Here is a 24029-nt window from a genome sequence, read left to right on the forward strand (position 1 = left end):
AGAAAACAAGCAGACCCTTTGAATTTTATAAAGGTCCACTAAGTCAAAGGAATTTTACTTGACAATTTAGCTTGCTGTGGATGATGGATTTTCATAATATACCCAAAATGTATACAAAAATTCAATTTGCGGCCTAGATAACGTGGCCCCGGAAGCATGAAGCACAAAAGGCCATACACAAAACTTGATGTGCTGTCTGTTGGGCTTCCGGGGTCACAGAAAGGCACCTGGAGGCTGGATCCCACAGCAGATATATGTGGATGGCAGGGGGAGGAGCGGGTGGAGGGTGGAGCAGGGTGCCGTGTAGTGGGCTGAGGGGGGTGGACACCCCTGAAATGGACCGGGAGAGGGCCGGTTACAAAAAGGCATATCCTGCAAAATGGGGTCTTTTGGTCTGGAATCCGCTGGTTCTGCCTTTTGTAAAGGGCCTTCAGACATAGATCCAAGCATTCAATGATATGCATGCCAACCCTCCCCTACTATAAAATACACTTTTTAACCTACAAATATTGACTTTACCTCTGGCTTACTAAAATATGTACCACTTCAATGAATGTCTGACTTCAAAGCCTGGCTGCAATTCATGATGCCCAACACTATGAGCACTGGATATCATGTGAGTCTAGGTTAGATGAAACTACCTTGCCTGGTCAGAGAGGTCGCAGGTGTGATGGTGCCTGTGTGTGTCAAGTGTATATGCATGCATGGATGCACATTTGGTTGGTGGCAGGACCTGCCATGGCTTTACCCAGGGGTAATACAAGACATGTTATCCATTATAATTGTTCATTTACAACACGCTTAATACCAACAAGTGGTTTCTAAGCGCGGGATTGTGATACAAACCTGTGTGGCGCTGTGTTGTCTTGCTTCCAAGACAAACCCGCTACCACCTGAGCTATCCTACCGTTCCTACCTATGAGGTGTGCGTAAATACACTGATGTGGCAATAGGTTCTGGTCTGCCGGCTGTCGAACCAGCTCTGACCAGTTATAGAGAGAGTTTGCACAGGCTATTTAAGTTTCCCAGAAGAATCAAATTGGAATGAGATGCCTGGCAGTGGTGAGTGGCCTCGGGTAGGTTTACATGAAAACACAAATGATTCCTCCCGACTGTGGCTGAGACCTTTATTTTCCAGCTGGCTAGCTCACAAGGTAATCGCCCACCTCAGGCCTGTGGCCAGCCTGCATTTCTGGAGATCGAATTCCGCAGCAGGGTCAATTCAGCACTTCATCCTTCCAAGGTCGGTAAAATGTACTACCATGAATACCAATAACTCCTATTATTGTATGAGGCACTACATAAGAACACAACCTATTATCTCAACCCCATCAACACCTCAGCAGAGACCGAGGACAAGTCAATCTGGACCATCAGACCATGAATTTGCCAATCGCTCAAGGAATTGACATTTCACAATTGGGGGCAGGACATACAGGTTACTGAGACCAGCAACAGGGTAGGCAAGGCAGAGGGTGAGTGGTGTGAGCATATCACTGCTGCAGTGATTCCAACTCTACTCACCTAGATCCATCTGGACCTTGTGCCATTTGAAGCCGCCTGGCACAGGTGGAGCCTTTATCATTGCTAGCACGAAACAGCAAAAGGTTCTACATTGGGGTCGCCAGGTCCCATTAAAGAACCACAGAGAGAACCATGTCAGACCTAAAAGCCTGTACATGATCCCAACGTGACTGTTGGTTCTCCGTAATAACAGAAAACTCTTTAGCAAATTAGTGATTATTCTTTAAGGTTTGGGAATGTGACTTCTTGCATTTGTTGTTGCTGTACATGTTGTAGTTGCAGTTGTGTGAGAGGGATGTTAACTTTGTAAAGTATATATCTTTGATTGGACATGATCTTTAATGCTTGTAGTAACAAGTAACCCGGTCTGTGGCCTTTCCGAAAAGCATTTATTGGGCACTCGACCACAGCGAATTTAGGCAAGCCAAGAGCCCTACTGCTCAGTCCATTTCAGTCCAAGCACCAAACCCCTGCCTAGATGTACCACTCAGAACTCCTGGTTGGAGGGGATGGAGAAAAGGTTGTGAAAAGCCAATCTGTGCTCCTCTCAGTTTCTTCCACAATGCTGGCATGTATCGGGAAAGATTCCTTAAGGTTGAGGTGGTTATAAGGGCTACTTCAAAGGATGTCAATTAAAGCCAATTAAGTGAATGTGTGCCCAATCACTTTTTGATCGAGTGGAGCGGAGAACTTCGATATAGGGTTTGATTCCCGACAACTAGTGTCCACAGACCGCACACATCACTGCCCATGATCTAATTGGGGAGTTGAGGATTAGAATTAAAGTAGTTCCAAGTAATTAGAATGCTATCAGGTCTCCACTGGTACTAGAACAATATACCATCTACCTGCCCGCAGGGTACACCAAAGGGATTACGTTTAGGAAACATTGTGCAGACCTCATTTCAACAACAGCATGAGCTCCCAGGATTAAATGAAATGCTGGCAAGTGTGAGAGTCTAAACGCCCTTCAACCCACTGAACAATTCAGCTTAATCTGTAGTTTCCTGAGAGACATCTACACTATTTGAGAAGAGATGTCCATTTCTTATAGTTCATCAATTTCCCCCCAGTACACACATACAATTTAATGAAAAAATACAAATCAAAAATGCCCACCAGCCACCCTCCAGTAATGGCCTTCGCCCAGGTTTTACGCTTGGTGTAAGAAAAATTGAGATGCCAGCTGCAAATCGTGCTTTGCAAACACTTAAAATGGATCCTTATGGAATCCGCTTGTTTTTGGCAGGTGCTAAATGAAGGCTGATCTCATAGGGATCCATTGGTTTTACCCCCTTCATGAAAATCTCATGCAGGCGTAAAATGAAGTGCACTTTGAAGACTGAGCTGGAAAGCCAGGTGTAAACATTAATTCTGCATCGTGTCCTTTCTCAGTCTTCAGAGGGATTGAAAAGGGCCCGGAGCGGTAAAGCAAGGTATGAACATATTACACTTTGCTTTTACACTTTGCCTTAAATTCCAATTTACAAAATGACACAGAGAATGCGGACATCTTGTGCAATAGCCTTCTGATAATTTGGACACGAATCCTTTTATAACACCCCATCCATGTGCCACTATTTTCTGAAAATGCAGACATGTTTTCATTCATTGTATGGAAATCTCTTCTTGCAAACACCACTGTTGTATGTTGAAAATCGTTGTGGCAAAGATAACATAGAAATATTTGTATCCTCAGGTAAATTATGCAGTCACAGATGGCCTCTTCGGCTTCTGCTAAATTGTTCATGACAATGGGACATCCATTTTTCTGAAACCGATCTCAGTGTGTGAAGAAATCTGCTCTTGAGTTGGAGTGCTACGTGTCCTAGTCCATGATTGGTTATCATCAGACCTCGGGGACCAATCATGACATCCTAGATATGTTTCCTGGCGTCCATACTTCTGTGAAACCGCTTCGTCTCTGCTTGCACTGCCGTTGCCTTCCTCTTAGTTCTATGCAGAATCTCTGGGAACCGGGCGACCTGGTTTAAGCAAGAAAGAAAGGGAGTCAGAGGGACAGCAACAAAACATGTGAGATATCTATTGGAATCACTTATTTATGGACAGGATTGCTTTCCTATATTGACATCACATAGTAAGATTAATAAATCCAGATGGCACATATCTTAGGCTCAACAGACTAATGCAAAAGGCTTTCCTGCATCACTTAACAATTGACTTCAGTTTTTGGCCTACCTTCCTCTCTGCTACCATATCCCCCACATCGATCAAAGCACTGGCCCGTCCCAGCCATACAGGGTCTATTGACACCGTTTTTTCTAATCTCTCCCCCCTCGGATATTGATCTTGCACATCTTAGCCACCCTTCTGCAGCCGCCGCTTCTGCCGATTGGGTCTCATTCGTGCTGGACACAAATTCCCATGAAATCCTCAATTCTTTTTTTGGAAACCCAAACAGTCTCTATGGTTCACACCAGCCCGTGCCATTGATAGAACAGACTACATCTGCAGAATCTCGCTGGCTCACACCACTCACCCCCTGCGGAGCTCACCGACTAACCTAGCTGAAACATTATGCACAGCCGAAACCACCTACTCTTCTAAATGCATTGAAAACTCCAGCAATAAACAAAAGGAAGTCTTGGTCGGATTTAAAGATCTTTCCTCCCTTCTCTCACTTTCATCCGCATCACCCCTCACTACACCTCTGAACAACTATAAGCTTACTTCTCAGAAAATGTACAGACCACCCCGGCACTCATTTCCTGCACACCATCCCCTTTTTCGTCTATCCTCGACCACCTCCAAATCCGCTCCCCCTCTTACTCCCCTCTCCTCTTACAAGGTCTCTCTGATGAAATCCAGGGACTGGGGGCTTACACTTTCTGCCACGCCTGATATCCCGGACAGCCAGGACTTGTAATGTCCCGGTGGCACCGGAATATCAGGCGGCGGAAATGATGTTACGAGTTCGTCTGTAACCCGCTGGTAGCTCCGGTGGGTTACTGCCAAACTCGTAACCAGGCCCAATGTATTAATGAGTGTGGGTTTCCATGATCGGTTAAATGCACCCTCAACTGGCAGGTCTGTGTGCTTTCTGCAGGACTACTGATAAGAGATACGTGCACAAGAAGCTATTCTGCATGGGTGTATAAAAACATGTACTTCTGTGTTTTCACATAGCATGGATCAGGCCCAAAGAATGTTTTTCAGGATGAATGAGTGGGTCTTCCATGATGAAGGATGACCAGTCTCCAAGGCAGATCGTTGGGCAGGGAGATTAAGGGGTAAGTAAAAGGGAGGGCATGGTGACAGTCTCCTGCTGGAATTCAGGAGCTACTATAAAACCCTCTGAGTAAGATCTGCAGAACCCCCTCCTCATAGCAGGGGATAGTCACATGACTCACATAATAGCCACTGTGAGAACCCCATTCACAGTTAGCTAGATCAGTAAGAGTGCGAAAGGAAGAGAACACTACCACTCCCAGAATTCCCTACTCGGTCCATCAAAACCTAGATTGGATCCAGATATGGCAATTAGGGATACTGACGAGCGATGACTGTTGGGGGCTGCTCCGGGTAACCGGGCAGCCCCATGCTCATGTCGGGGGACACCCGACGATGCACACCGATGCAGCGCTCACGCTGCAAACACAAGGGTGGGGGTCACCTCACCCGCTCCGGATAACCGGAGCTCCGCACATGGCCGGGTCGCAACCGGCTTGCCCCGGCTCTGGGGGCACCCAGGCCGGGGTCTCCACCCTGTCCCGACTCACATGTCCAGGGCGACACACATGGACGGCATTGCCCGGCAGGGGCACCGTCCTGGAGCTGGGCCCCGTCCTTGGGCCCAGCACACGTGGTGAGGCACCAGCATGGTGCGGACACAAACACACACACATGCAGAGTCCAGTTGGTCTGACTGAGGAGCCCGGAAACGGCTCGTTCTCTTTATTAACTTGGTCACGTGGTTCCCCACGTGACCAAGACAACACACTGGGAGATACCATGCCTCCCAACAGGGGAGACATGCAACAATGACCATGGGAATACCCAGCTCGGCCCAGAGAAGCCTATAGAGCCACCAGGGAAGACCTCCACAACCAGACTACCAAGGGCTTTGGCAGAGTGCAGGAAGTGCAAGACTACATCTCCCTTAAACACCTTCATTTGCCAACAGAAAACCCAGACCGGAAACTGGACTCCCCATCACTGGGACAGGGCTACTGGAGGGAGAGCAGGCCAATCCCTAGAAGGTCTATTATAACACCATGGAAGAAGGGGATCCCACAGCACTTACCCTTAAGAAGGTACAAAGTGCAACTCCACCACTTCTTAAAAACAAAGGGGAGCAACAGAAATTCCAGTCTCTCACCCTCTTCGAATGAGCTATTAATCAAACACATATTTCGGTTTGTCTAAACTTGTGCGTGATTTCTACCAACTGCATTGCATTAAATCACTCATCTAAATCACTCATCAGTGCTCTTTATATTAAACCTTTACAAAATCTTTCTAAATTCAACATTGGTTCAGGATTTCCCAAAGTAACAGTAATATACCTTTTGAATGTTTGCAATGTAATCCAAGGTATTAGTCAACCATTTTGCTGTTTGAACATGCTGGTTTAACTAGTGTGTTGCTTCATTCAACAAAGGCCTAATATTTACCAAATGATCGGCCTCAGTACGAGTTGGGCGGTGCGGGTTAAATGCAGTGGTATTACTCATAGTTGGGTGGAAACTTGGAGGATCCACCTCCAGCTATGAGCTAGAGGTAAATCCAGCAACTTTCCGCCCAATTTCGGCAAAATTGACGCCGGCGGAATTTCTGTAGTGGTAATTCGGCCGAAATGCCCTGTGGAGTCGTATGGACTCAAAATAAATGGAGACTAACACTGCTACGACCAGTTGTAATCCAGCAGTAGTGGTGCCAGAACAAGTGGCAGCAACAGTAATTCCATTTGGTGGTATGTCAGCGAATTTACCGTTGGGATACCACCAAACTCTTATGAGGCCCAATATTAATTTGAAAACAGCATGCATCTTTTCAAAATGCTTCTAATATTTTCTGGCAACATTTCTCGTTCAGTGCGAGCTATTTCCTACTCTTAGTACCAGATTAGCATAAGGTTCGTATTTCTAACAGGTTCAAAAACCATAACTCATTCCTCATTTGCTACTTTGTACTCTTCCAACTATAGGCCTTACCAGAGACCGCTGTGGCTTTTAGAGTTCCAGCCAATAAAAATCAGGAAAAATAGGATCTTGCGCGCTTCCCTTTAAAAGTTGTGCATTAATCTTAGCATGCAGCCTCCATTCGCCAAAACACTCCTTGCCAGCTGACAAAACATACCAAATATATTTCTGGGACCTGGATTATTTTAGTGTTATCCTCGTGTTTTTTTCTCCTTTGGGGCCAGCCTGCTCTTCCAAAGCCATCCATTCACAACATGCTGACTTCTCTGCAAACTGTTTGGTTTCCCATGGGCACCTCTTCCAGATTCTGCAGCTGCATTTCTTAGAAATGATTTTGATTCATTAACACTGGTTGCCAACAAGTGGCCAGTTAAATCTTTTCTAACATTCAATTTGCTATGAATCACTGTCTTAATGTCTTGGGTTGCAGCCAATTTTGACCCTTTAGCCACACACAGTGAATGTGGCTCTTGGCCCAGAATATTCATTGCTCATGGGCTGCTCAGGTGTGCACAGGTTTTCTTGGAGGGATGACAATATTCCTTGTCCAATGTAGAATATATAATTTAACAGCTAGCCCTTGGACGGTGCTGAACTTATTCAAGATTCTGAACCACTTGATTACCTATGTAAGCTTTGGTTCTCTTCCTGAATCTCCATTACCGGCTATAGAATGAACAGTGCATGCATACTTATTATTCTAGAATCTCCCAAGCAAGCACTTTATTTCCTTGCCTTCTAATTTTATCTCTGTTTTACCTTGAAAGGAATTCTATTTTGTCTTCTCTATGCATTTTTTAACAAAGCGTTTGGAGTTTCACTACTTCTATATGTTTTTTGTATTTCCAGATCTATGCTTCTGTATATATGCGCAGTTTCTAATATTTTCTTTGTTACCACTAAATGTGCATTCAATGTTATAATGTAAGATGTGTTTCTATTGTAGATCTTTGCTGTACAGTGCCTGTCCTTCTTTGACCTGCAGCGATTATGCCTTCAATGTGCTATTCCTGCTTCCAAGAGATATCCTTGTGTCTGAATGCAGTCTTCTACTGTTCCTATTAGCAGTTTTATGTGGCTAGATTCACGCTTCTCGCTCGTGTTTATTGTAGAACATGTCGGGAGTAGAGTGCGGAGGGGAGTTGGTGAGATTTTAGAGGGTGAGTGAGATGGGCATTTTGTCCCAGTGTGAACTGGGCACTATATCTCTGGGTGACTTTAAGGAGGCGTGGGTAGAGAGCTTTAGGAGGACGTGGTTATATTTCAGAAGGAAGTTGGAGAATTGCAAAGGGTTAGGTAAGTTAAGAAGGAAGATGGTGAGTTTAAGAAGAAGCAAAGAGTGCTGGAGGTTGGAAATATTATGAAGGCAGTGGGAAGATTGTTGGAGGAGGGTGATGAGAAGCGGGAGGAAGTTGGTGAAGCCAACAAAGATTTAAGGGAACATCAAGGAGGTAGAAAATAATTGAAGTCAAGTTAGGAGGCAATGCCACATAGTAGGTAGTTAGACAAGCTAGGACGGTGGCGATGAGAAGAGTGCTTGGAGGATTCAATGAGGTGGTGGAACAACATCAGGAGGTATGAGGAGAGGAAATTACAGGAGGAAGTGGAGTTGAAAAAAAGATGGAAGAGTTTGAGTAAGGCCAGGAGGTGAAAGGAGGGTGGGGGACAGGGCTATATCTTAGGTTGATAGGAAGGAGTTAGAATGCAGTAGGTTAAAGAGAATGAGTTCAAGAACAGAAACGTTGGGTTAGGGGCAAGACCCTGAACACAATGGTTTAAACTCACGGTGGGAGGAGGCTTGAGCTTGTGGCATGGCAATGAGGATGGCAGGATGCATTAGTTTCTACACCCCAGTTCTGCCGAAAACACCTCCAACTGCTGCGACCCACAATAAGCATTTTTGCCATGAAAGGATCACTGGAAGGGTTAAGACATGGCCAATCTAGGATGACTCAGTGAGCCTCAAAAAATATATGCAGATGACGCACAGCTCTACCCCAAGATACCCTCCGGATATCTTTAATCAAAGACTTTAACACTGATGCAGTCCTGATTGACCAGTGCTTACCTGAATTTCAACGCCTCCAAGACCAAATTACTGCTGCTGACCAAACACCCCGATCTACAGATATGGCCCTCTGCTTTGAACCTCAAGGGCTTTGCATTCCAGCTGTCCAACTTCAACAAGTCTCTTGGGTTTGACATTGACAAGACACCATTCCCTGAAGGAAGACACCACCTGCTTGGTACCAACGTTTTTCCAGTGAACACAAAGCCCATCAGCCCAGAAAACAACTTCAGATCCCCAAGCTACCTCAATGAGAAATTCAGCATATCGGGAGGCTGTGTGCAGACTTGAAATCCCAACATTGAGGGAAGGAAATATTAAGAAGACAGGCCTGCTCTGTCTATGCCCCAGACACTGTTACATTCTTTCCAGATTCTCTCTCTCATTTCTATATTTCAGGAAGGAGCACAAGACTCTTCTTCAAGGAATGGCTCCTCCTTAGCAATCCACTCTATTCTCCACCCCACCCGAGACTGGGTGATCTGATCCCCACTCTTTCCTTCCCTGGTTGTTCATAGATCCTTGCTGCCGTTTGCCTGCCCTTTCCTTCCCCCATTTTATCTCCCCCTGCCTTGTATCTGGCCCACTATGACTTGTAAAGCATTATTTGGCTTCCCAAAGCTAGGTCTGTGTGCAATAAATACAATACTACTACTAAAGTGGGTTTCGAGACTGGTGACAAGCCCACACCTAGGCCTCATACTGAGGATCAGACAAGACTCTAAAGGGGTTAATAGTGGGACACTTCAGGAAATACCCATTGTGATAACCACCTAGAACTTTGAGCTCCACCCTTATACCGTGGTGTAGGGAACCCTGTGGGATATTGAAGAACACCTTTACCCAACACCTTTTATTATTTTGCCAGCACGGTGCAATTTATCCTGATAAACTGCTTAAAAGCGAATTCTGGTGTATGTCTAGTCTGTGATGCTGGGGTCCATCCTGACAGCATTTAAGGAAATTGGCAAATATTTGGGTTAGCATGGCAAGATCAAGTTGAGCGGGTAGGCAGTGTGAAAGGCTCTGTTGGGTGTCTCACAGGATAAGGGTGGGGTCTCACCTGCGCAGTCGGATAGGGACGGAGGCCTATGGTAGCCTACGATAGCATGTTGGATGACTGAACAGCCTAGACAGCAGCATTAGTAGGGTGATAGCTATGTAATGGAGAGGAGAGAATGAGAAAAGAAGGTAAGGGGGAAAGACCAACAATAAAGAGAATACTTTGGCAGGCGACGAAATGTGAGAAAACCTTTAGAGTGGACTTCATGTAATGCGGTTAACCAGGAATGTGGAGGTGAAATCTCACTGGCAAGAGTGAAGAGCCATTGGATGAACCAGGTCAGTTGAGGTGGAGACACAAGGATCCCCACTGAAAAAGAGGACCCCACTGGCCTGAATGGAATTGTCCATTTCCCATGTTCTACTCGAAACAAACACAGACACAGTTAATCAGTATGGACACGGGATGTGTGGGGAGGAGAGAGCTACAGGGATTACGGGATATATTGCTCGGCTACAAGTGCTCCCTAAATGCATAAGGAAAATGAGGTGTGAGTGGGTGGACCACACAGCAGATTCCTTATTCCCAATACCCATATGAATATGACTTTATGCAAGGGAGAGGATTTACATGAAACACACAACCACTGACGAAAGACAGCAGAACACACCCCAAGAGGCTGATAAGTGGGTGAAAAACTACTTATAAGGCAGTAGGGTGTCTACACCCAGTGCAGATAAGCCAAATAGCCTCACTATTAAAAAACCCTACACAAAATGACAAAAGCGTAAAAACCATTCTGGGCGATTTGCAGGGTAGCATGGACTTCTCCGTAATCGGTCTATATCCCAACCGGTCTTTCTTAAAAATAAGGGATATGTTCAGGTGTAAAGGAAGACGAAGAAACACCACAATCGCTTACGTTTCTTGCATTGCACAAACGCCACTGTCGACAGAACAATCCCCAGGACCATCACTACGGCCACGATGGCGCCGAGAGATCGGTTTGTGAAGCCGTCAGCAGTGTTGGATTCCTGTACCTTGGGAATGTTCTCAAGCTGTAGATCCTCCTTGCACACGTGCCCGGTCTCTGAAAGTGAGATAAAACACACATATTTTAAAGCATGCAAACCATTTGCTGTTAAGCACTCAGTTCAATATTCCTCTCATGGGGCCTTTGGTTGCTGCACCATGTGATATAAGTTACAGCCCTGGGTCCTCAAAAAAAAATAAGCAAGGGGTAGAAAGGGAGACCACAGTGGTAGCAAAGTCTCAGGGGACGCAGTTGCGACCCCTAAATGACATCCCTGCAGATAGTAAACATGTATACCTTAACCTGACAGTCACTGACTTCTTTCATATGCCACTAAGTGCTGGGCCGAATCCCTACAAATAAAATACGGCCAGGCTTTCAGGATAACCCCAAATAACATGCAAGCAGAAAATGCATAGGGACTTTCAGCAGGAATTCACCCATGCACTAGAAAGATTACATCTGTCAGTCCACATTTTCGACTCTTTTCATGATAACCCCATGTCCTTGAAACAGGAAACTGTTTTTTGTTTTGTTTTTCTTTACAAGGTTGGCATTTACTGGCCTCCTGCCAGAACCTTTACAAGTTGAAATGGGCAAGACCTACCTCTTGCTTCATTATACGGACAGTAAGTTTGTTGTGATTTGTAGAATAAAGGTAAAATATAAAAGTCAAAACTGTAAAACTGTAAAAAGAAACCATTTCTTTTTGAAGTACAAGGGCTCATGATGAATGTGTGCAAGTGTATGGTTTAAGGGTGCACAATTAACTGTATGGGTGGCTGTGTGTGCATGTCGGGTGTATGGTGAAAGGGGGCACACTTAAATGCATGGTTGGCTGCCTGGGTGTGCCTGTATGGTGAAAGGGTGCACAATTAAATGTGTGGGTGTGCATGTGTGTTTGGTGAATGGGGTGTGTGCTTCTGCACAGGGGTGCAACAAAACTTGTATTTCGAGGGGGTGCTATCCCTTCAAATGTTGGGAGAGGTGCTAACGTCACAGGCTGTGGATTTGTGTGGAGGCATCCAACTTCTTTATGCATTCTAATGAGACTATTCTAGTGAAGCTTCAATGTTACAAGCAGTTAACTCTCTCCTTTAAGTCTGAGAGCACCCGCTTATGGACTGCTGTGAGAATAAGCGGCCTCCTGTCCCCTCTCTACCCTTCCAATCACTTCCCTGGCTTGCAAGTACTAAACCTACATCATGATTTCAATTGACTAATGAATTCGGCATTTGAATACAGGTACTAACAGCAAAATGCTTAACGTTAGTAATTGCTGGGCCTTTGTCAACAGCAAAAACCCAGGTGTCGTTTAACATATGTGTCTGGTTCTGTCAGGTAATGACTCTGTATGTCAGCCAGGTCAAGTCAATATAGCCCAAAATTTCAAGGGTGGGTTGAAGTCCATTCAGCTCAATGGTGTTGAGCCACTATTTGTGTTTAATACCTTGGTCACTTATTGGTAATCTTCATTACTCATAGCCCTATTCTTTCGCTTCCCAGTACTTGTTGTATGAGGCCCTCATACACCAGTACAGGGATGAGGTAGAGGGACATGGAGGTAATGCCTGACTTAGTTACCTGGAATCTTCATTACTCCTAGTCCCACTCGTCTTCATCCCAGTACTCACCTATGAGGCAATGAGCCTCACATGCAAGCACTGGGACAAAGAAAAGGGATGTGGAGGTAATACTGGGGCAAAAAGCAGATTTTGGGGGTTGGGAGGGAGAGGGGATGTGTGGAGGGATGGGGAGACAGGTTTGTGCAATAAATCGTAATGGTCATCCATGTCCAGGCTAAGCAGGCATGATATGCGGTATTAGTGGCTAGAGAGGGCTTTTAATGCAGCCAGTCTAGTCATTTCTTAGTTTGGCTTGACTTTTTTTTTTAACTGGGCATCTCTGATAATGCAGTCCTGCTAAGTGTAATTACCTGGCTAGACAGGCATTTGGGTGCTGCCAGTATAGCCATTTCTTAGTGCAGCATTATATATTTTTCTGGACATCTGTTCTAAAATAACCATGATAAGTGTCATTGCTACGATTGCCATTTTGGTACAACCAGTCAAGGTATGTCTGAATCTGGCCTGGCATGCTTTACTGTAATACGTTATTACGCGTCTAGACTGTTCTACATTGTGCAGCCAGTTGGACATGTTTTCATTCTAGCATGGCATTTTTAATAGCAAAGCATTAAGGCATTCATGTTCCTGTGCATTGGTGGTGAATTGCATGTATTGGCGTTTTGGATTGTTGTTGCTCTACAAAACAATTGCAAATGCTCTAGCCTTTTAGAAAATGTTCTCGGAAAGTGTGCTGTATAATGCATTAAAACACATATTTATATCTTTCCCCTAGTGCAGCGGCGTAACTCTGCAGCAGCACGTTCGTGCATATTGCGCAACCGTGGTCATCTAGGCTGGCTAAGAGTGTGGCGTGACCCATGATTTGTTGCCGAGTCGCAGGGCGGCTCCCAAGATTTGTGTTACGCCACTGTGTAGAGTTGCTGTATGAGAACGCCAGACTGGAAAGTTACTGCCATGGGAACAAGGTAACTTGAGGTTACCACCAGGACTAGACCTTTCCCGGAGGTTGTAAGCCACGTAATTGGCACAACAGGTGCATTTGAGTAGATGATGAACTAGTGCAGAAATGGAAAAGGGACTTGGCAAGACTGTGCTTTCAAAAATGCCACAAAGGGGCCTACCGTGGGTCAGTCAAGGCCAGTCTATGTATCTTCATTTTAAGATTCGGTTTCCTTATCAATTCAAGGTCAAATAATGGGGTCTTGTGGGTGCGTTCAGGTTACTTATACAAAGTTACAAAGGGACACGACTTTAGTTTGCCCGTTTTACTACATTGCAACTTACTAAACAGTCTTTGCTACTCTTCAAAAACATGCATTGTGTGTGCTCAGTTTCTTTCCCACCAATGACCAGACTCAAGAAAGGGCTGTCCACAACTCTGAGAAACTCTGTCACATAAATTGAATATGTCCAGAGCTTGAATGCCTCGGGAGTCATTCAAGCTCCCTGGTCAGGCGCAAAACTCGATTGTAGAAAGGAAATGTAACAACACTACATAATCACTGATGCAAGAGTAAAAACATTATTCTCTTTGACACAGGTGCTGTAGGAATCAGTTTCCATTGCGACTCATCACAGAGTGCGTGAAAGTCTTGGTTACAAAGTTGCATTTGAACAACGAAAGACCTATTAGAGCAGAACTGACAGAGTAATAAACACCCACCAAATCTCAACAACATAGGGATTGCAAACTTGCAGACTCCAGGTGATAAAAGGAAGACAAGCTTTGACCTCCACCTTAGCAAGAACATTTTGGACTCCATGGCCGCATGTTAGTAGAGCAGAGGGATCTAGAAGTACACTGGCAATGACAGCAGAGCTTTTAAGGATGGGGAGGGAGACTCCACAAAGATGCAGCCAGCCCCCTTCCACATCACAAGGCTAACAACGTAGGACCCAATAACACCCCAGTAGAGCCATCGAGATGCACATGTCCTGAATACCAGTAAGTACCAGCCAAAGGAGGAGAGACCCTGCTATATAATGCAGCCAGCTCAGTCAATGTAGGGAGACAGTAGGAGTTGGGGGAAGGAGGTGATGGAGAGTGGTGAGGGTAAGGAGTATGGATAGGAGAAGAGAAGGAGAGAGCAGAAGGTTTGAGAGAGTGTCTGATAGAAAATTTGGGAGCGGAGGAAGAGGGAAGTCTCATCAGCTGGCAGCGAGTTGTGGGGTAGTGGAGGAGAATGGAAACAGAAGGATGTACCAGGAAAAGGACAGTTGTTGGGCGGGGGTCAGGGGGCGAGAGGGGAGGAAAAGAGAATTATCAGCAGGATTTGGGAAGAGGCTGCAGACAGTAGATCAAGGAAAACAGAGGGAAAGGTTTGTATCAAGAACTGTGGAGTTTAAAAGGAATTCAACACCAAGAAACAACTAGAAAGAGTATAGGGATGGATAATCCATCAAGAAACGACAAAGCAAAAAGGTGATGGAGATAAAAGCCATTAACAACAGTGGAACGGAGAGAAGAACCAGAGAGGGAAGTACATATACAAGACCTTAGAAAATGGAAGGAGAATTGGTACCCCTAGATGGAAAGACTAAGGAGGTACTGGTGTACCAGGTCTGCCCCGGGCAGAATCTAGGACCAGTGGGAAGTGGTTCAGAAATGTGCAATTTCAACGGAGACCAGAAAACGTATTCTTTTTTTTGTTAAACTTTATTTAAATGACGGTCACAAACATGGAGCACAATTGTGGTACACAAATCACATGACACCGTTTTTTTTTTAGACTTTTCACATGGACAAATATACACAGATCATGCATTACATTCTTCGAGGTGTACTTGGGGGGGGGGGGGGCTTTTGTGATGTTCAGCCAAGTAGTTGCAGAATTGGGCCCATTTGTCTGGGTCTACTCGTGGGAGAGAGAAGAGTGATAAAGCCCTCTTCACATTCATTCACATCTCAGATCTTTGAGCCATGCTTGTAGGGTGGGGGCTGTCCTGGATTTCCAGCATCCAAGGATGTTTCTTTTAGCCACTACACAAGCCACATTAAACAGCCTGAGTGTCTTGGCCCACCACTGAAATTTCTACTTGGAGATATCTGGAAGATACCCATATCTTCCAGATATCTCCAAGTAGATATTTCACTGGTGTAGGAGGAATGGGCATGGCTAAAATATCACTTAAGGCGGCTGCTACTGCTTCCCAAAATTTGAGCATAGGCGGGCATGCCCAGTATATATGAAATGAATCTCACATGTCTGTGTGGCATTTCAGTGACTGCTCAGGGGAAAATCCTGCAATTTTTTGGGTTGGTGAGGTGCAGGTGATCCAGTTTAAAATCCTGAATCAGTCGATTTGCGTTGCGGGACACCACTTTAGTGAGCTGACCGTATGTGGTCCATTTTGCGTCACCCAGCGTCAAGCCTAGGTCAGTTTCCCATTTGTCTTTCATGTGGTTGCAGCAGTGGATGTGGGCTTGTATTGTTTTGTATAGTACCGATGCGCCACAGTGAATACCGATTGGTAACATGACGGCTTGTATGAACTGGTGAGCTATCGGCTCAGATGGGAATGAGTGCCAGAGATGTCGAAATGCCGCTCGCATCCTATGGTATTGTAGCGCCTTAGAGGGACCGTTTCCCAGTTTGGAAAGAAGTCGGCTGGTGGTATAAATGTTCAATCCAGTAACATGTCCCCTTGTGTTAGCTGACCCTGGGGATCCAAAGTTGTCTGCAGTGCTGGGTCAAAAGTGGGTGATATCCCAGGATAGTGCCATAGGGGGGTCTTGCTGCAATATGGGGTAGTAATGTTAAGTCTCTTAAATATTCAGTACCACACCTTCACAGTGCAACCCACAGAGTCACAAGATGTGGTATCAGCATAGCGTTTTGCAAATATAACTGATCGGAGGTCAGTGGGGGAGGCAGCATATTTTTTGTTGGAGATGTGCATGATCCTCTGTATTAGCAAACCAATATCGCACATAATGGACTTGGACTGCGTTATAATAAAGTTTCATTTTCACCCAGCTCATTCTAGTCACCCCGCTATTCCAGAAAAATGCAGAGACCGTGAATAGTAGTTTATTAAAGAAGGTACTCTGCGGCCATATAGTTATATTACTAAATAGGTACAGCAGTTTGGGCAATACCACTATTTTCAGCAGGGATATGCAGCTGTAGGTTGATATAGGAAGCTTATTCCAAAGTCTGAGCTTAGTTTCCAGTTGAAGCATAACTGGCTCGTAGTTGGAGGAGTAAAGTGTTAGGCAGTCAGTAGCTATTATCACCCCTAGGTAATGGGCCGAAATCGGGGACCAATGGAATCCCATCATCGAACCCATTTGAGCCAAACCACCGGTAAGTGATATTATTTGGGGTTTAGAAGTGTTTATTGTGTAGGAAGAATAATTGGAGAATTAGTTTATATCTGTCATAATGGGAGTCAGATTGACCTCAGGTTCTCTGATGTATAATAGAGTATAATCAGCATATATTGAGATCAGTTGGGGAGGGCCATTTATCCTATCACCCTGGGTTGAGTGTTTAAGTCGCATTAGTGCCGCCAAGAATTCAATAGTGAGAGCAAATTTAAGCGGGCACAGGGGGCATCCCTGCTATGTGCCTCTATGTAACGGGAACTTGGGGGAGAGGGTATGATTTGTTCTGACCATGGCGATTGGCTTGTTGTATATTAGTCGGATGTAGCTCAGGAATTGAGATCCAAACCCAAAACGGTCCAGTACAGTGAACATAGAGTTCCTAGATACTGAGTCGAAAGCTTTCTCAGCATCAAGGGAGGCTGCAATTACTTTGGTCTTGGGATCTAACTGGGAGATGATGGCAAATAGTCTATGCAAATGTAGGGATGCGGCTCTAGTGGGGACAAAACCTGAATGAAGCCCCACATGAACTACCTGATACATCCCGTTCAATCAGTTTGCGATGGCCTTGGCAAAATATTTAGCATCTGAATTAATCAGGGAGAGTGGGCAATAGGACGAGGCCTCCTGCAGGGGTTTGTTAGGCTTGAGCAGAACTGAAATGACTGCCTCGCACATCGATGGGGGGGGGGGGGGGAAGTCCCAACTGAGATAGCCTGCTCCCATAGTGCCAGGAGTTTAGGGGCAAGTTCTGGTAAGTAACACTTGGACAGATCTATGGGTAAGCCGTCTGGTCCCAGGGCGTTCCACCCAGCAAGTATTTTGATTGCTTGCCCCATTTCTTCAATGGTCAATGGGGATTCCAATGCAGCGCTGGATGTGGGAGGCAAGAGTCAGGGTCTTTGGTCTGGCCATATCGGGTGGATCTCAAGTAACACAGAGGAGTGATCTGAGATAGTGCAGGGCAAGATGGATCAGTCTGTTGTGAATGGGACACAGTCAGGAGTGTATAACCAAAAGTGATGTGTGAGCCAGAGTCATGAACCGAGGAGTGGAAGGTATACTCATCTCGGGGATGTATCTCACACCAGGTGTCTATGAGGGGTAAATAGTTTATGCACCTTTACGGCCTCCACAGGTCATATCTCAGAGAGAGAGTGCTTAATCCGGCAGGTTTTGTGCGTTCGCCAGCGGGGGCAATGTGCGCTTTGTGGATAATTCACTGACAGCAGGGGCAGAGCCGGGCAGCGAGTACACTGATGCACGGGTCTCCTTATTGTTGGGCTCAGGGTGGAGCGTGTGCATGTTGTGGAACCTATGTACCTTCACCAAATAGCGTCATATGGGCAGCGGTAGAGAGGTGTTGTGGCTGCTTCAGCGAAGCAGAGTGGGGTAGGGGTACAGTGTTGCAGGGCCAGTGAGTTCCAGCATTTCCTAGATTCTCCAGTGAGTTGCCTTTCAGCCAAGCATTTAGTCGTCTCTTGTCCCCAGGGTCTCGGCACGGCATGTGCCTCCACCGATGCCTTGGATCCACCCTGATATCGGCCCGCTCTGCGTCCTCAGCACAGCCGCAGCACGGGAAGGAGAGTGAAGGCAATTTTAATTTGTTCCGGGAGACGAAGTGCAGCGAAAGTTGTCTGGCTGTTTGCCCAAATGTTCCGACGTCTGCCGGTGTGCATATTTCAAGGCTTTCGGTCCTTTCAGTGCAGGAAATTGGTCACAGGATATTGGCAAGTGCAGAGCTCACAAGCTAAGCAGCCATTCTTGTCGGTGCTCAACAACGCCCTCCCTAGAAAAAGTATTCTATGTGGGGAAAATGAGGATTGCCCTGTGGATCAGAAGCATAGAGAAGAGAGCTGACCAGCAGATAAAACTTCCCAAAATCGACAACCCTCAAGTGAAGCACAGGGTCATCAACCGAACATGACCATGTAAGGCCCATCCCAGGTACTCTAGATTACATTCCGACCTTTTCTTTAAAGTGATACTACGTTTTCCAGTGGTGGCTCAAGCACTCCTCCCCCACTCCTCAAGAGAATTCATGGCGAGGCCCCTGTTGCATCAAGTTACTTTGAGTTATCATTGGTTTTCGTTACACGTCTTAATTTCATACTCAGTATTTACCCTACCCTGGCCTTACCTGCACTATGCTATCCCTTGAACACCAATAATTAACTTGAGTTTAAACCGTTGTGTTTTTCCCTCCTGGCACACTCCGGTACTAAGTCACAAAGCTTTTAAACTGTGCTAAATAATCACCCTAGTGACCTTAGAGCGCTAAGAAACGGTGGTGTGGAACGTTGGCCAGAGCAGTGCCAGTGGTTCAGTTCAATTCAAGACCTTCCAACCATCACTTTTGTGGTCAGTTTGTCTCCCTATGTGAGAGAGGCTATTCCCAGACGTGGGTCCCTTGCTTGCTGCGCCATAGGGAACCAAGCTGTACCTCACTGAGGAGGCCCAACAAGGCCGAAACATGTCTAGGGTTGCTTGTGTTTCCGTGCAGAGGGGACCTGGCCTAGCAGTTCGGGCTGGGCTGCTTTCATTGGTGGCAGTACCTGACTGATTTGCGTATGGCTGGACCCCTTTTGCAATGGCACAGACGGGCTAAAGAATAGTGGTGTGGAAGGTTGCCTCGAGCAATCAGTGGTTCAGTTTAATTCAAAACCTTCCACCCATCACTTTGTTTTTGCTTGTATCGAAGTTGGCATACTCTGCCCTGCATTCTAATGAAACATCTAATTCTACAATGTATTGCAATTTCGGTTCACCTCTTTCTCTGTTCCCAATCCCATGTTTACAGAACCTACGCAAATAGTTTAAAATGCATACATTGAAGACTAGTTGTCATACAAGAACAAACACCTGCTTTCAACACATGAAATACTGGGCTCCGTGCATATTGTGCAAGCCCAATCTCCCATTAAAAAACAAGATACCCCTGAATTAGCAAAAAGAAAATGGACTTAGTCCCTTTTCTATTTCGATGGCTGGCTCTAAGGACTAGGAGGGAGGAGCAGGATCTAGAGTTGTGTGGGGGGCATAGGGAGGCAAACTGTGGGGCTCCCTGTTGCCTCTCCACATTCAAGATGGTGGCACCGGAGGGGGCCCGGGGAGTAAGGGCATTCAGAGGGCTGACGGACAGTACATTGTGTGTTCTCGCCACCTGATTGGCTGAGAGCCTTTCCCCTAGTGGGAATACAGTATTTTCTCTATTGAATGGGTGAAGCAGCCAATTTGCAAAATCGGTGGTGAACCAGTTTCTTTTCTGCCGCCCGAAAAGGACTCATGGAAAACAACTATTGAGGAGGAAATGCTGAATTCCAATGAACTTAGTAATGTTGACAAACGAATGCCCTCTTCCCTCACCCAATGTCATTCCTTGAGCATTCACATTTTTTAAAAACAAAAGTAAATTGTGAGCTCTAGATCTCTTAGCTCCTGCCATTTTGAATTCCTGTAACAGGCTTCCAGAGTTAATATGCAATTAGAAAATGTGTGATTATAGGACTGCAACTAGCACAATGGAAAGGAATCTGAGCATGCTAGCCAGGATTGTCATGGACACACTCTGGTTCAGTGAGTTGGGGTGCAACTGACGTGCTTCCTCCTGGATAGATTCATAAGGCTTGTGTGAGCCAGCACTCTAGCTTTGCGACACGCTCAGGCTACAGAGCCCTGTGTTGTGCCACGGACCTGCTCCAGCCAAGTCTCACCGGTGTCTTCGTGCCACCGATCAGCACCAGCCTGCTTCCTCTGGTGTCACCACACCACGGATGGCTTTCTTCCCCTACTTACCCACTTACATCCCTGTGGGTGCTCACGGGCTACTGGTTCGGGCAACTGATCCTGGCATATTTGATCATCACCAATGAGGTCTACCTCTCCCGCTCTGCATTTCCTCTTTGCTCCACTCGGCTTGCGGGGTACACCCTTTCTGCCCTTGTTCTCAGAACGTTTGAAACGTTAACTGTGGATGAATGTGGTTTACAGCAAGACCTTCACCATAGGCCTATTCTGTGTGTGAGTTTTAAAACAGTGTTGCCTGTCCACATCCTGACAGTTACATTACAGGTCTCCAGATCCTACTCTGCAAATGGCTTCCCGAGCCATAACTACACCAAGATACTATTCTTTCCTTACACTATGATGGGGAGGGATTTTTATGGTCTCTCTCTGCTTTCCCCTTTTCCCACAACATTGACCCATGCTTGCTCTGTGTCTCAAGCAAACTCCTGTTACCAACTAAGAACTGCCTCCAGACAGAACCTCTCCTTCTGATAATCTGCTCTCTACATCCCCCAGACCAGACACTAAAAAAGGTAATTTCTTGATTCCTCAGCCCCACTACTCGAAAGCAGCCATTTATTTATTTATTTAGCATTTATATAGCGCACACAATCCCTCTGGGATCAGGGCCATGACCTAAAGTTCTGCCATTTAACCACACTCCTTTACTTGGGCATTGCAAAACATTATGTTTAGAAATGCACAGCCAGCACCTCTCTTCCTCTGAGCTAGCCTTCTCGCAGGAAGGGTCTTCAGTAGGCGGGGCTTCCCACCTGATGGAATTTACAGGTTAAACAGCAAGGCCCTTTGCCAGGAGCATGGCTTACCAGGTCTCGCGCTCACTTCTGGGAGCTGTCTGAAACATGCAGAGACACACTGAAACCAAATCAGGTCTGCTCTGCTTTTCAGATACCGGAGAGCAGGCACTGAAGGCATTAGATACTAACAGTCATGGTTACTGGCAGTGGTCGAAGAGAGATGGAACGGTCGGGTGTGGAGTTCCACTACTTTTATTTTTTACTCTTTGGTTTTGTTAACAGTTCCACGACTTTTGGGAAACAATTTCACCATTCCGGAGCTGTTCTTCGTTAAGTTGAAACATATTTCTTCACTTTATCTCCCAATAGCAGTTACAACTAAACTGAAATGTGTTTCAACTCAATTGGCTGTCAACCAGCAGGACTGCAGTCCTTGAAAAATGTGTTGCACGTTGCTTCCCGCCCGGGTCACAATTCCACTACTGTTTTTGGTACTCTCCTACCACTGGTTACAGGCGTAATCCAGCCCATGCAGGAATAATATATCAGGCAGCAGGAAGGCTACTGAAAGGCCACTCTGTCTGTCACTGGCCTTGCTGTTTGCCCCAGAGCAATCCAGTGTAAACAAAGCACCTCTGTATGGCCCCCGCAAGCGCTGCTGTAGAGCTAACCATTCTGTTCCAAGTGGAACTAAGTCTTAGCTTGGCAGGGCACTACTCTGCAGTAAGGCCCGGGATTCGCCAGAGCGCTTGGAGACTATTCAAATGGCAGCAGTGTGCGGTAGAATTCCCAGTAACATAACATTTTTAGACTCCTGCCAGATGGTTGCTAAGCAACCTAAACTCTGCAATGGGCCTTGCCTGCTGGTTGCTCTCACAAAAGAACAACATTCTCAATTTGCTCCTTCTGTGCCCCCTCCTCTCGTGTGGCCCTGTGAAAAGTTAAACAAATACTTATTTAGAAAATGAGAAACAATGCCACCCCCAACACCACAAAAACACGGCACCTGGGCGGGAGCGATGCAGTCTGGTTTGAATACATGAATGAAGGAGGCAGGAAAAGGCCACATGCTGTCTCACAGGGCCTGATCAATATGCAAATCCGCTGCTGCAAAGGAGCAAAATGGAACATTCTACGAGACAATGATGAACACATTTCCCCATAAGAGCAGAACACACAAACTGCATGAAGGTTGATTAGCCGCGCGGAGGTGGGACCTAGAGAGTAAAATTGCCCCCCTCCCCGCTCTTTTCCACAGAAGCATAAAATGAGCCAAAGTTTAGGGACCAGACCGAAAAAATGGTAACTGACAAAAAAGTGGTTGCAAGAGTGCTATGTGAATGTGAATGTACATGTGTGTGCATGTGTGTGGGGTAGGAACCACATTTCTCTTTTGCAAGTGCACTGCTGGCATACATTGGGCATTGCCTGCATAACAATGGATTTTACCTTGCAAACAGAGACATATATTGGCCACTGACTGCATGACGCATTTTACAGGACAAATGTAGCCCCTCTTGTTTTTTTCCCTGGCCCAGGCACTACACAGTATTAAAAATACTCCGGGCCAAGAATGGACCACACCGACACCACCCCACCATCCCGGACTAGCATCTCCGGTGAGGCGTTGCACAACCTGCGAATAAAACAGATGTTAGTTCAGGAGATGGGCCACAATACTGAATTCCAGTTCTTAAATGGGGCACAGTACGCCAAAGGGGGCAGAGTTTTGGTGGATGTAAGGCAGGCATGGTATCAACAGTAGACCCAGGCACAATAGATGCAAGTTTTGATCGATTTTGGGTATTACCAAATAGGTTTTGCATTTTCCTTTCCCTGAGGGTTCCCTTCGATATAGCAGTCCTCGTTTTAAAAAGAGGACGGGACCTCCTTTATCATTGGAATAAGACTCTGGGATTACATGCAAGAAAGCCTCTGCTAATAATGGATTGTTTCTCTAAGCAAACGCCAAGTCCGGGAGGACAGTATGCTCATCATCATGGCGAATATTAATGTTAGGTCTTTCATCAGCCTCTCCAAAGCCCAGATCTCCTCTCTCCGTCACCTCCTGTTCCGTCTCTTCTTTTAACTGGGGAAGTAAGGCCCTTTCGGGAATCCCTTGTGCCATTTTATCCCCAGGATGAAAGTCATATGGCGTTTCCCCATGATCGTGCAAAAGTACTTTCACATCTCCCCTGAAATCCAGGTCAATAACTCCTGCAAGTACATCTAATCCGAATTTCCAATCTAAACCAGATTTGGGGGCTAGTCTGATGTTGCATCCAGGGGGAGGTATCAGGACTAAGTCAGTGGGAATAATACTCCTTTTTCCCTGGAGGAATGGACGCTTCCCTACTACTGCAGATGTCTAATACAAAAGAACCTATAGTGGGGTTTGAGGCTCGACTACTTAGTTTTTGAAATTTGAGGGTTCCCCAATTTGTTTCAATTGAGTTGCACCCCACTCCTGACATCATATGTAAGGAAGGCATGGTATCAACAGTAGATACAGACACAATAGATGCATGTTTTGAAAACCTTTATTTTGTAATTTACTGGGGTTGGTAAAATGCCCAACTGGCCCCAACTCTAAAATGGGAGTAATTTCGATCATAATATAAAAGCAACAAATGAGTCCAAGTTAGCCTAGTCAAAATAAAGGCATATACTAAGAAAACCTAACCTTGCCCTCCATCTCAAATAACAAATGTGTAAAGGGAATACAAAAAGGAAAGTCAGAATGGCTTGGGTAACAACCCCCTTGCCCACATTCAGA

General features: G+C 45.8%; 1 protein-coding gene across 1 annotated transcript in view; it reads right to left on the reverse strand.

Moving 5' to 3' along the window:
- Positions 1-3036: 3036 nt before the first annotated feature.
- The window catches only part of LOC138453119 (butyrophilin subfamily 2 member A2-like), a 172100-nt gene continuing 151107 nt past the window's right edge, over positions 3037-24029 (reverse strand). The window contains exons 3-4 of the mRNA XM_069605664.1: positions 10680-10847; positions 3037-3509 (exon numbers count right to left, since the gene is read on the reverse strand). Coding sequence (XP_069461765.1) covers positions 3481-3509; positions 10680-10847 — 197 coding nt within the window. The 3' untranslated portion in view covers positions 3037-3480. The remainder of the gene's footprint in view (positions 3510-10679; positions 10848-24029) is intronic.

This window comes from Ambystoma mexicanum, chromosome 4p, assembly GCF_040938575.1.
Source record: "Ambystoma mexicanum isolate Mex_15411 chromosome 4p, UKY_AmexF1_1, whole genome shotgun sequence".
In the NCBI taxonomy this organism is placed as follows: domain Eukaryota; kingdom Metazoa; phylum Chordata; class Amphibia; order Caudata; family Ambystomatidae; genus Ambystoma; species Ambystoma mexicanum.